Below are 14,127 nucleotides of genomic sequence, written 5' to 3' on the forward strand. Positions count from 1 at the left end.
CGGGCTTTTTAGAAGGTGAACTGAAGATATACCAACGGATCTCAGAGAATCAGCCGCTCCAGCCTCCGTCCCAATCCCTGCCAAACGGGGCACAAATAGCCCAGATGTGCGAAGCAGCCGACGAGTTGGAAGAAAGAAAGGTGAGAGCCAAAAATTAAAAAATCACAAATGTGCCCGAAAGTGTCACGGCGAATCAATTGGACCGAATTAAACAGGACAAAATGGAAGTATTAAAAATTCTCAACAGAATCGATAACACGCTTGCTGAAAATTCTGTCAACGTCTTCCGCATTGGCGTAGTAAAACCCAATAAAATAAGACCAATGAAAGTCATCCTTAATGATCCGTCGACGGTTTTAAACATATCGCGTAAAAAAAATATAACTCTGACACACACCGAGTGTAAAATTTACTCCGATCAAACTCCTCTACAAAGGCAATACCTAATAGATCTTAGACAAACCCTGGCAAACCGCACCCTGGAAGGCAAAGTTGGACTTACTATAAAATTTATTAATAATAAGCCAGCAATTGTTAAAAATGTCTCAAAAACCAAAATCCGTCATTGGATATGGCCTAAATATTTACTACCAAAATGTAAGAGGACTGAAAACTAAACTAAATGATAAGAATTAAACTACCAATCCTAGAATATGATGTTTACTGCTTCACTGAGACATGGTTGACCCCAGATATTAAAAATGGCGAGTTAGGATTTCACTCCCCTAACACCTATCGAATGGACCGCGATACTAATACTAGCAACAAAAGTAGGGGAGGTGGTTGTCTAATTTCTATTAATACTAAATTAACCTCAAGAAAACTCAAATGTGCAAATATCAACGTGGAACAACTATTTGTTTTAGTGACAAACAAAAGTGAAAAAATTATAGTTGGTTGTGCGTACATTCCACCCTCATCTGATGACCAGCTTTATACTAGTTACTGTCAAGAAGTAGAAATATTGCGAAGAAAATACCCAGACGCTAAATTTATTCTTACAGGTGACTTTAATCAACCCACTGTTCAATGGGATATTGACAGCAATAACTAACTAACTAACTAACTAACCATCACGCCGTTTCACCGCAGGGGTAGGCAGAGAGGACGGACCGCCAAACAACTCGGTCTTGGCACACACTCCTTGCCTCATTCACATTCATACATCGTCTCATACATACTCTTCTATTGTTCTGACTCTTGACATGGCCCGACTCAAGTATCTGATTCACTTGGTCGTGCCATGTCTTCCTCGGGCGTCCCCGACTTCTGCTACCATTCACATTTTCATCGTATATTCTCCTTACACTCCTTTCTTCGCTCATTCGCTCTACATGCCCAAACCATCTAAGCGTCCCTTTCTTGATCTTACTCATTACGCTTACATCAGCCTTGCACTCTTTGCGGATATCCACATTCCTCACACGATCATACATGGTTTTACCACACATACGCCTCAGGGATCTCATTTCAACAGCATTCAATCTACTTTCATCCTTTCTTTGCCAGTTCCATGCCTCACTTCCATACATCAGGGTAGGTACCAGCACTCCATTGTGGGCTGCTAACTTCGCTTCTTTGGACAATTTTTTGTTAGCGCCAACTGCGTTCAGTCCTCCATTAATGGAGTTACCTGCATTTACTCTTCTTTCAATATCTCTGTCAGCCTTCCCATCTCTCGTAAACATGCTTCCTAAATACACAAATTCATCCACCTGCTCCAAGTATTCCTCATTCACAACTATATTGCACACTGTTTTCGCACTTTCTCTTTCAAACACCATTACTTTAGACTTACTTACATTCATCATAATACAACAATAATACATTCATCATAAGACAACAATAATACTTGCACAAATTCCACGTCCAATAATGGTTCTCGTGAACTTATAGAAATGTCGTGTTTCCTAAATCTTAGACAAGTGAACTTTATATATAACTGTAATAATAATCTATTAGACTTAATTTTTAGCAATTCCAACAATATAAGTGTACAACATGCAAGTGATAATGTTTCAACAATTGATAAATACCACCCACCACCTACCCAAATTTTAAATTTAGAGTCTTATAAAGAGAAATTAAATTTTTATAAAGCTGATTGATTATCCCAAGATAAACGAGTTTCTCGCCAAATCAGACTGGAACTTCATTAGTAAATGTAATAATATTAATGATATAATAGAATCTTTTTACTGCATAATTTAACAATCAATTGAACTTTACGTCCCTATTACAAAATATAGGACATCTAATTACCCCAAATGGTTTAACAAAGAGCTAATTTGTACTATCCAGGCAAAAAAACTTGCACATAAAACATTCAAAATATCTCGAGCTCCAAATGACTACTTTTATATAAATATCTACTTTTTTCTAAATTACGCAACAGGGTAAAAAACATGTCGATCTCCTGCTACAAAGAATACCTGGAAAATATTGAGCAATCGTAACAAAATAAACCTCAAAATTTATTCAAATTCGCAAATAATCTTAATAGTTATTTATTTATTTATTTATTGTTTGTTTGTAAATATTACATAATACAATTAATGAACTTAAAATGTCCAACTAGGCGATTGCCCGTTTTAGGACATTCCATTATGATAATGTTTTTACATGTAAATTATAGTAAATTATAGTGTTGACTATTCTGTTGTTAAAATAATACATATATGTATATTCATATTCTAGAATACTTTCAGTTATACCACGACATATTTTACTATTGTTTAGCTGACATAATAAACTAAAGAAATATTAATAGATAAAAACAAGAAAATGAATTTGAAAATGAAACTGAATTGAAGAAATTCTGTTGGTAAATTAATACAAATGTATATTCATAATCATAATACTTATAATCATAATACTTTCAGTTATATAATCATAATACTTTCATAATCATAATACTTTCAGTTATACCACGACATTTTTTTTTTTTTTACTTTTGTTTAGCTGATATAATAAACTAAAGAAATATTAATAGATAAAACAAGGAAATGAAAAATAAAAAAAAATAAAAAATGAAAGTAAAGAAGGAACTTTTCCTTAAAGAAAAATATCACGAAGAATTGACCAATTTTCGAACTTTCTTTATGTAAAATACAATTCCTGTAATGCTAATATAATACCAATATAAATTAAAATGTAAAGAAGAATGTAAAGAAAAACAAAATTTACAATTCAATTACTGTTTTTTAGCATATTCTCGCATTCAGCTCTCCCCAAGACCAGAAGCCAATTGTTTACCTGCATACGCAGAATATTAGTATTCTTTGCCTTCCATACATCAGGAAGATGAATGAATCTGGTATTCCGTCTATCATATACTACAATGGTAAAATTGCTGATACACCTCAAGGAATAACTGACTTATTTGCTGAATGCTTTGGCGAAGTATATAAAGCAAACTCATCCAATAACCAAATACCTCAATTCAACTCCAATATTTCTATTGATTTTAACGACCTTGTTATTGATGAAATCGATGTTCAGCGTAAAATTACATTATTAGATACTCAGAAATCCGCTAGCTCGGACACCATACCTGCAATTTATTTAAAAAACTGTGTATCTAACTTAAAAGGTCACCTAACCGATATATTTAATTTATCATTACCATCTGGCCTTTTCACACAAAAATGGAAGACCAGTTTCCCTAGTCCCATCTATAAAAAGGCGATAAAACGGATGCTTCTAATAACAGACCTATTTGCATACAATCAGCAATACCTAAATTGTTTGAATCCGTATTTCTATCCAAATTTATGTTGCAGGCTCGTAAAATCATTTCCCCTCACCAACATGGATTTATATCCGGTAGATCTACACTTACAAATTTAATTATATACGAAAAATATATATCAGATAATCTAAATTCAAAATTGCAAACGGATGCAGTTTACACAGATTTCAGCAGAGCGTTCGATAAAGTTTCTATAAAAATCATAAAGGGATAAAAGGAAATCTACTAAAATGGCTTGAGACCTATTTGACATCTAGAAAACTGTACGTTAAACTATCTAACCATATTTCACACGAAATTGAAGCTTCAAGTGGGGTGCCTCAGGGTTCTCATCTAGGTCCGATTCTTTTTTTGCTATTTATCAATGACATTGTTACAATATTTGAAGGTATCCATGTCCTATTGTTTGCTGATGACCTGAACATTTACACTATTATAAGAAATTTAATGGACTGTCTTGTATTGCAAAAAAACTTGGATCGATTATATAACTGGTGTAACATAAATGATTTATTTTTAAACATTAACAAATGTCATTCTATAAGTTTTTCTCGAAATAAAAATCCAATACTCTTTCAATATCATATTAACAATGTGAATCTTTCTACAGTAACATTAAGAAAAGATCTGGGTGTCGTTTTTGATAACAAGATGACATTCGTCCCCCACATCGTTGCAATCACGAATAAAGCACTTAAATGTCTCGGATTTGTATTAAGAACGTCCAAAGATCTAATGTATACTAATACACTCAAAACATTGTACATTACACTTGTCAGAAGCATTCTTGAGTATAATTCCTCTCTCTGGTCGCCTCTATACAATGTACACTCACACAAAATTGAAAGAATACAACACAAATTTTTAAGGCATATAAATTACAAATTACATATTCCATTAGAAAATTTAAATTATTATTATTTAATGCACTTGCTTAAACTACCTGAATTATCACAGCGAAGAAAAATCTGTGATGCTTTATTATTATTTAAAATTATCAACGGTTATTTGGACAGCCCTGAACTAGTGAGTATGATAAATTATCAAGTTCCCAATAAGTAGAACACTAGACTTCATGCTCCATTTAATATAGTTGCTTCTCGCACTAATTTTATGTTCAACTCTTGTCTTCAGAGATTGCATCGTGTGGGGAATGAAACATGCTCTGTTGATATATTTTTTAATAAAAACATCGCTTCCTTTAAAAAGCGTATATGTGTGCAGATATTAAGCAAAAATCCTGTTTGTTAACAATAACAAACTTAATACTCTGTAACTATTTTCATAATACCTACTTCTTTTTGTATGTAATTGTTGTGTACCTTTTATTTTTTGTCATAATAATAACAAACTTACGTACATTTATAATAGCAAAACAAAAAAAAAACAAACAAATTATATATTTTAAATTACAAGAATATTACCTACTTTTATAAATCGCTAGAAAATGTTTTACACCACTGCCAACCGGTATGCTTCGAGTATGTTTGTAATTATGTTTTGTGTAATATTGTGACAATTATAATTGCTGAATGTACTGTAGCCTTAGCCCAAATAAGTATTTGCTGGTTGAACTCCTTTATACAATATACAATTTACTTATCGTATACTAATACCTACCTGTGTTGTGCCTACTTATGTCTTTCATGCTCAGCTAATTATTTTATTTACTATGTTATACTTCTTATGATGCTATATACTTGTTATAATGCTCCTGTATGATTTACCTTGCATGTAAAAGCCGTCAAGGCGAGAACAAACAAATAAATAAATAAATAAATTTTGTCATGTATCACATTTAGCCATTCACATGTAATTTTGTAATTGTTAACATACCTACTAGTTTATTTATCTTTTATTGCAATGAATTAACTCTACCTTAACTTATCTATTCACCTACCTACTTTCATATTATGTTTACTTTTATTTTTATTTTTATAGTCTATCTTTTTCCATTTAAAAATGTTTCTGTATGTTATGTTATGTTATGTAAAAGCTTGTTATGTAAAAAACTTGTTATGTAAAAACCCACCAGGGCGTTTAAATTAATAAATAAATAAATGTTGCTCTGATGTTCCTGATTCAACCCACAGAATGACCCGATACTCTCACAAATTTTAGGCGGATAGATAAATCCAGCAGCCCAACGAACTCTATTGGATCCAACTTACCTTTCAATGTCAACGTGATTTTAAAATACAGGTATTAAAAGAAATGTGTTATTTTTTGGACCGTTGCAAGATGAAGCTCCCAATTTCCAATACGTTCCGCTTCAATATACAGCTGAATAAGGGTAGTTATCTGGAAGTACTGAACCCACAGCTGGGAAGTAGGTCCGTTTTCTTTTATTTTTTAGTGCATCAATCAGTTTAGATCGAACTGCCTGAAAAGTCTGATTTTTTCTGAGAATTGAGTGCCACATTTTTATCTTTGGCGGCAGCTGCATTGAACTGCGGGGACCCCTACCATACTGGAGTGTTTTATTTGGGAAATTTTATGTTTTACTAAAGTATTATTAGTAACTTTTCTCGAAATTCCATAAGAAACGAGATATTCAAGAAAAAGCAATCCCAGTCGCGCAATTTTCTTAATTGTTTGTACATATACGCAGTTTAACGACTTTATATCTCGGAATTTATTAGAGATAAAAGAAAATTGTTTATAAAAAGTTGTAGAAAATTATATATTCTACTAAATTTTTTCAACTTCCGGAAATTGAATTGGGAACGAGATATTTAGGATAAACTAGATTTTGGAACGCGATTTCAGCTGTTTTTTTTCACACTACATATCTGTGGCGGTAGCGGCGGTAGATATTAATTGACCTTTATGCGTGCAGCGCAATTCGGCAACTTTACCAAATTGTTCATCCGAATTTCGTAAATGATTTCAATACCCTTGAGATATAATTATATTATATTTCAATACCCTTCTAAAATTATAATTATAATATAATCTCTCTCAAAATGGTATTAAGTGCACCTAATTCAATTAATTGTTCTCAAGTTTGTTCCGCAAAATGTCAGAAATTACAGAAGCCAATTTGATTATCAATATCGGTTAGAATTAAACTGAAATGTTAAGAAAGAAATCCTCTCCAATTTTTTGTTCAATAAAAGTTGTTCAACTAAAATCGAACCGTCTGAACAGCCAGTATCCTTGTCATGATAGTTTGCTGAGACTTTCAATTTGAAAATTTGAATGACTTTATGTGAAAAATGTACAAGGCGTTACTAAATAACCTCGAATCTACATCATCGATGTAAAAGTAACACTTAAAACTTCCAGAGAACATTAATTTTAATATAATACCTAATTAGAATAATATACCAACGCATTATAAATAAATCATTGCGAATGCATTCTGAGCATAAATAAACCGTTAATTCTGAGTCATTTGTCGCCATTTGTATTGCAATAAAATCAAATATCCTAGTATTAGAAAATGGGCTTCTAGCTTCTTCACGACTTTCTACTCAATCACCCCTCTATCCCCTGGATAGTAATTCGGACGGAGTAATTCGACAACAATTTGAAGCCGCTGGTGAGGGGGGAGATGTATGGAAATGCCAAAATATACTTAATTTTTTAATGACGTATCCCATTCCTCGTGTCATCAAATAATCAAAAAAAATCATAAGCCTATAAAACTGCATTAACAATACAAAAGAAAATAAAAATAGTTCATTTTGAATCACTTTGCATACAAATCAGTTGAAAAGTAGTCATACAAGATGGCTGCCAGGCAACTTCCCCTCACCCTAGATTTGACTTCAATGCCATTCACTCAAAATCGCACTAATCATGAATAAACCACTCACGCACTAATGCAGGGCTTTTTAGGTCAATGTATGGGACTTGGACACGGTCAAGCGGCTTGATCGCAAGCACGTAGTTTTTTTGTCTATTGTTGTCTATTGTTGTCTATTATTGTCTATGCTTAGCGGCTTGACAGCCCGCATCAAGCCTCTCCGTCAAGCATGGCCACGCCTTCCTGTGATTTCGTGGTGGTCTATGTATATGTACTTCTATGCCTTCCTGTCATTTCGTGACTCGCGGCAAAATGGAATCTGTCAAAGACAAAGCGTTCTTGGCTCTTACGTTAGCTTTATGTTTGAATAAAATAATAAAAAGAAACGAATTTGGTGTCAAGAATGGTACAAGTTAAGGTACCGCTTTACCCATGAGCATTTGCAAAGTGTATTACAGGCTACAGCTATTTTTTGTATGAATATCTTGTGCGGTATTCATACAAAAAATATGTTTTCTCCATTGAAAATTCAGAAAATTATTTATTCTACAGTTTGATTATTAATGACCTTGAAAACCGCTGTCATAATTATTAAAAAATACTAAAATACTTCCAAAAATTTTAAATTAGATGGATTTCTACAAATTGAACACAAAAACAATAACTAAGTACCTATTTTATAACAATTTTATTCAATTTATATCATTGTTTATGATACGTGATATTTATTTGTCTATTGTCGTTTGTCTATTCCCACAAAAATATAAATTCGCATCAAGCCTCGCCGCAAGCACGTAGAATTGCGCAATGCTTGCAAGCCAGCTTCGGTACACGGTCAAAATGCTTGACACAAAGTGCCATAGACAATAAACTACGTGCTTGCGATCAAGCCGCTTGACCGTGTCCACGTCCCATTAAGGGACGTGGACACGGTCAAGCGGCTTGATCGCAAGCACGTAGTTTTTTTGTCTATTGTTGTCTATTATTGTCTATGCTTAGCGGCTTGACAGCCCGCATCAAGCCTCTCCGTCAAGCATGGCCACGCCTTCCTGTGATTTCGTGGTGGTCTATGTATATGTACTTCTATGCCTTCCTGTCATTTCGTGACTCGCGGCAAAATGGAATCTGTCAAAGACGCGTTCTTGGCTCTTACGTTAGCTTTATGTTTGAATAAAATAATAAAAAGAAACGAATTTGGTGTCAAGAATGGTACAAGTTAAGGTACCGCTTTACCCATGAGCATTTGCAAAGTGTATTACAGGCTACAGCTATTTTTTGTATGAATATCTTGTGCGGTATTCATACAAAAAATATGTTTTCTCCATTGAAAATTCAGAAAATTATTTAGTCTACAGTTTGATTATTAATGACCTTGAAAACCGCTGTCATAATTATTAAAAAATACTAAAATACTTCCAAAAATTTTAAATTAGATGGATTTCTACAAATTGAACACAAAAACAATAACTAAGTACCTATTTTATAACAATTTTATTCAATTTATATCATTGTTTATGATACGTGATATTTATTTGTCTATTGTCGTTTGTCTATTCCCACAAAAATATAAATTCGCATCAAGCCTCGCCGCAAGCACGTAGAATTGCGCAATGCTTGCAAGCCAGCTTCGGTACACGGTCAAAATGCTTGACACAAAGTGCCATAGACAATAAACTACGTGCTTGCGATCAAGCCGCTTGACCGTGTCCATGTCCCATTACCTACGAACTTGAGCTCAGTGAGTTTGTGAGTGGTTTATGCTTGAGCCGTGGCCATAGAGTGGTATATTTATGGTGGCCATAGTCAAATTCAAATCGAGTTGGCAACACTGCTTGTCGGATGGTCGTCGGTTGTCAAAAAGTTTTTTTCTTCTTTTATCTGTGGAATTTGATTAAAGTTCGCAATTCTGACAAGTCGATGCGATTCAGTGAATATTTGAATTTTTGTACAAAATATTTTGATATGTTTTCCAAGCGATTATTTAAAACATGCCAAAAAAACTATTTCTCCTCTTATACTCAGTATTCTGTGAAATTTCTTAGTTCGAGTTCTTCACCTTCATTGAACGTAATAAGAAAGTTTTAATTTATAATTTTTTGTTACATTATATTTTTTAAGATTGTGTTTCGATTCGCATGTCTTGTATTTTTAGATAAAGAAGGAAGCCCTTGACCCCCTTGTCGATACTTTCGGACGCCGGCATACATATCTTCGCATATCTTTGACGGAAAAATGTAATTTACGATGTAAGTAGACATGCAATTTAAATAATAATAGTAAACATTACGCATTATGTGCGGAAAGTTATGTAAATATTATCGGTTTCACGATTTTTGCAAAATGATGTTATTTATGAACAAGTCATATATAATACATTTTTAACGAATAATATGTAGGTACTTTTTATATTATGAACAAGTCATATATAATACATTTTTAACGAATAATATGTAGGTACTTTTTATATTATAATTTTTTTTAAATTATTTTATATTTTGGCTTTCACACCATACAATTTCCATTTTTTTCTGAAAACTAGTTATATTTTTTATTTTAAACAAAACTATGAAATGGACAAACTTATAAACAAATACATCAAATGAGTGTATATAATTATACATATGATTATAATACATAAACATAATATACAATATTTTATTTTCTTATTTTTTTGCAAATGTGAATGGTAGCAGAAGTCGGGGACGCCCGAGGAAGACATGGCACGACCAAGTGAATCAGATACTTGAGTCAGGCCATGTCAAGAGTCAGAACAATAGAAGAGTATGTATGAGACGATGTATGAATGTGAATTAGGCAAGGAGAGTGTGCCAAGACCGAGTTGTTTGGCGGTCCGTCCTCTCTGCCCACCCCTGCGGGGAAACGGCGTGATGGTTAGTTAGTTAGTTAGTTAGTTTATTTTCTAAAAGATTTATTTTAATGTTTCATTATTTGGTTGAGGGAAAATTGTGGCAGCCAAATTTTATTTTATTATTTCAAGCCTTTTTATATTTTATTGTTGACCAACTTAATAATAATAATAATAATATTTGGATCATTTGTATAGCGCCGTTTTTGTGCAAAATCAGCTCAAGGGCGCTGTACAAATATATAATACATTTCTACAATGATCTATGTTATCACTAACTTATATGGAGATAATATACAGTACCATACTTATTAATAACTTTGGTAGTCTTTTAGAGTAAGCTGGACACGCTTATTACGAATGTTTTTTTGAAATAACATTTTGATTGAACTTAATTATCATAAAAGACAACTATTTACACAGGGAGTGATTTTTTTGTAAAAATTTCATGTGTTTTGGCAGTTCGATCATGTTTTGTTTTGTTTGACGTATTCATATTAAGCGTGTCCTACTGTAAAACTTAAATATCGCTTTATTATGTTTTATCATAAAAGAACACTGGAGGATATCCACCTCTTACCCGCCCTAGTATAAGTAACAGATGGTTACTCCTTCAGGGCTCTCGCAAGGACCCCTTTTTTTTAATAAACTTAGCTACATTTTTTTTAAAACTAGATCTCCAATGTTTTGCATTCAGTGTTAGAAAGCATTATGCAGAATACTTACAATATATACAGAAATGAATATATGATGCAAATGTGAATGGTAGCGGAAGTCAGGGATGTTTCAGTTCACACATTCAGTGTTAGAAAGCATTATGCAGAATACTTACAATATATACAGAAATGAATATATGATGCAAATGTGAATGGTAGCGGAAGTCAGGGATGTTTCAGTTCACACATTCAGTGTTAGAAAGCATTATGCAGAATACTTACAATATATACAGAAATGAATATATGATGCAAATGTGAATGATAGCGGAAGTCAGGGATGTTTCAGTTCACACATTCAGTGTTAGAAAGCATTATGCAGAATACTTACAATATATACAGAAATGAATATATGATGCAAATGTGAATGGTAGCGGAAGTCAGGGATGTCCGAGGAAGACATGGCACGATTGAGTGAATCAAATACTTGAGTCGGGCCATGTCAAAAGTCAGAATAATAGAAGAGTATGTATGAGACGATGTATGAATGTGAATGAAGCAAGGAGTGTGTGCCAAGACCAAGTTGTTTGGCGGTCTGTCCTCTCTGCCTTCCCCCGCGGTGAAAAGGCGTAATGGTTAGTTAGAGAAACAAAAAAATAAATAAAAAGTAGACAGAGGTGCTGCTGTAAGCTGTGGCCTTCTGTTGAGAGAAAAAAAGAATAAATATATATAACATATATGCATGCATTGATTGCAAGCATCAACATGGAGAAAGATATTAGAATACATGTAGCCGACACAAAAGTAATACTGGAGAGTATTACACTCGTCAACTGGCAGTCCCAATGAGAAAGTGCATGGCGATCGGTCTGACCGTACACGAAAATCGCTACCACGCCCTTTCGCCGGTTTCCTGATTATGCCCTGAAGAAGAATATATGAGGCAGGGCGAACGATAATAAAATAACAGTGCCTTTTGGGGTAAAACATCAGCAGTAATCAGTATATGCCGCTGACGCTCTTGCAAGAATCACGTAGAGCGCTTGAGTCTAGCTCTCGCTCTCTTAAACTACTTAATTTCTCATATGAATACCGGCAAATTATAGAGTTTGATTTTGTGCTTTCAACTAGTGAATAATTAAAATTAGTAAAAATAATTGCAGATTACTGAGAGAGCACTGAACCAATAGTCGAAATAAAATTAGTTTCATCTATATAGTAAATATATAAGCGGCAATAGAATCTTATTGGAACCAAGAAACCCTTGTAGATAAAATAATACAATGGAATAAAGCCTACAAATTATGTCTATCAGTGCCTAGTAACGCTTACAACTTTATTAGTGTTGCTTTTCTGCGATGGTTTACACCATTGAGTCTTTAAATTGCCTTAACCTGATGAAGGCCGGAGCATAAAACAGAAAAATATTAGTGGAACCTAACGTTTTATTAGCCCTAACAATGCTGATTTAGTTTTTCATACATTTTTCGAAGCATTAAGGTCAAAATCGGATTGAAAATTATTCTAATAAGGATCATATTAGAATGCTTGCATGTTCTCTAGAGACTCATCAGCATTCCACTGGTTTAATTTTTGTTAAATTATTCTAATTGACTTTTAACCCCTTCAGTAACCATTTAAAAATTAAAAATGGAAAAAAAAAACACCTTTTTTTTATCAATGAATTTTATTTACTCAAAATATATATCCTCATATAAAAGCCATTTCGGGCCCAAAATGGGACTGAATATTGATGTTGTGGTGCATAGTATGAAAAAAAAATTAAAAAATTTCTTTAGTACGAATTCCGAATTCTGGCCGCCCGAGTATACTCGGGCGTTGTCCTTAAGAGGTTAATAACATGCACCATCCTCTGACATAGAAATTCTACAAAGCTTTGAAAATGATTAGTATTTGTATTTTATTAAAATTTAGTGGTGTGTTATCTATCTATCTATTTATATATTTGGCGGACGGCGTGGATTGGATTGTAATACAAATCTACATTTTTATTCTGAGGTTGCTGAAATTTTGCACGGTTGACATTAAGTATGTAGTGCCGAAAACTTTGTAAACTCTGTAGGTTTCGAAGAATGCATTGAATTTGTCATATTTCTATGATAAATTTTTATTTTATTTATCATGCAATTCCCAATGAAGATCACTACTTTACCTCATGCTCAAACATATAATTATGTAATTTATTATACTTACAACTCTTGAATGTACATGTTCAAGTACTAGGGAAAAATATTCATAAGCAAGTTTTTCTCAATTGAAGGACAATTGACGCTTATCTTAAGATTATAGCATGACACACTATATTGTTTGAATCAATATTGTAAGCGGCATCATGCAAGATATAATTAATGTTTCTGAACAATGATAAAATCGTAAATATTACCTACTTAGAACGGTGGTTTCACATAATTTTAACAGTTTTAATATTCAAGTTTCGTGAGAGTCATACATATAAGAAACAGTAGACAAGTCATAACACAACATCTGAGTATCATTTTGACGAGTTGGAGGCAAACCACATGACAATCATTTTGGCACCAGGAGAGTTCCAGCATGTCTTGACTAAACTACGACATCATTCGTACTTTGACCGCCGTCGAGCGAACATTGAAATAACCAGACCTTGTGCAGAAAAGTAAAGTTTGCTAAAGTAAGTTAACCGTTTGTGGCGCAGTATTGTGGAACTTTTCTGCGCAGGGTCTGAATGGTCTGATTGGGTTGCATAGCAATAGAAAAATACTAAGATATTCCTTGATAATCAGGGATGTGCCTTGTGCACCTTAATAAAGCACACAAATAATTTTTTCTTTTGCTTTCATAATGTTGTGTATTCCTCCGTGGTATTATATATTTTATTTTTCTTAATTTCAATACTTATATATTCATTCACGGTAAAATTATTGCACAAGTATTATTGTATAAGTAGATATAGAACTTTTTTCAAAAGCCTAAAAAATAACAATCTATTATATGAAATTATGGCTAAGCATTTAGGTGTTTTACGCCTGTTAAAAATTGGGGATGATCCTTTTTGAATAAAAACTGGTTTTCTTGACACCACTTTACATTTATTTCAAACTATTGA

General features: G+C 33.1%; 1 protein-coding gene across 1 annotated transcript in view; it reads left to right on the top strand.

The window, feature by feature from the left end:
- Window positions 1–9,389: 9,389 nt before the first annotated feature.
- Window positions 9,390–14,127, top strand: part of Mocs1 (Molybdenum cofactor synthesis 1) — a 44,928-nt gene continuing 40,190 nt past the window's right edge. Inside the window, exons 1-2 of the mRNA XM_089637333.1 lie at window positions 9,390–9,569; window positions 9,655–9,748. Of these exons, the coding sequence (XP_089493459.1) occupies window positions 9,420–9,569; window positions 9,655–9,748 (244 nt within the window). The 5' untranslated portion in view covers window positions 9,390–9,419. The remainder of the gene's footprint in view (window positions 9,570–9,654; window positions 9,749–14,127) is intronic.

Source organism: Hesperophylax consimilis, chromosome 11, assembly GCF_061612785.1.
Source record: "Hesperophylax consimilis isolate HC1 chromosome 11, BYU_Hcon_1.0, whole genome shotgun sequence".
Classification (NCBI taxonomy): Eukaryota; Metazoa; Arthropoda; class Insecta; order Trichoptera; family Limnephilidae; genus Hesperophylax; species Hesperophylax consimilis.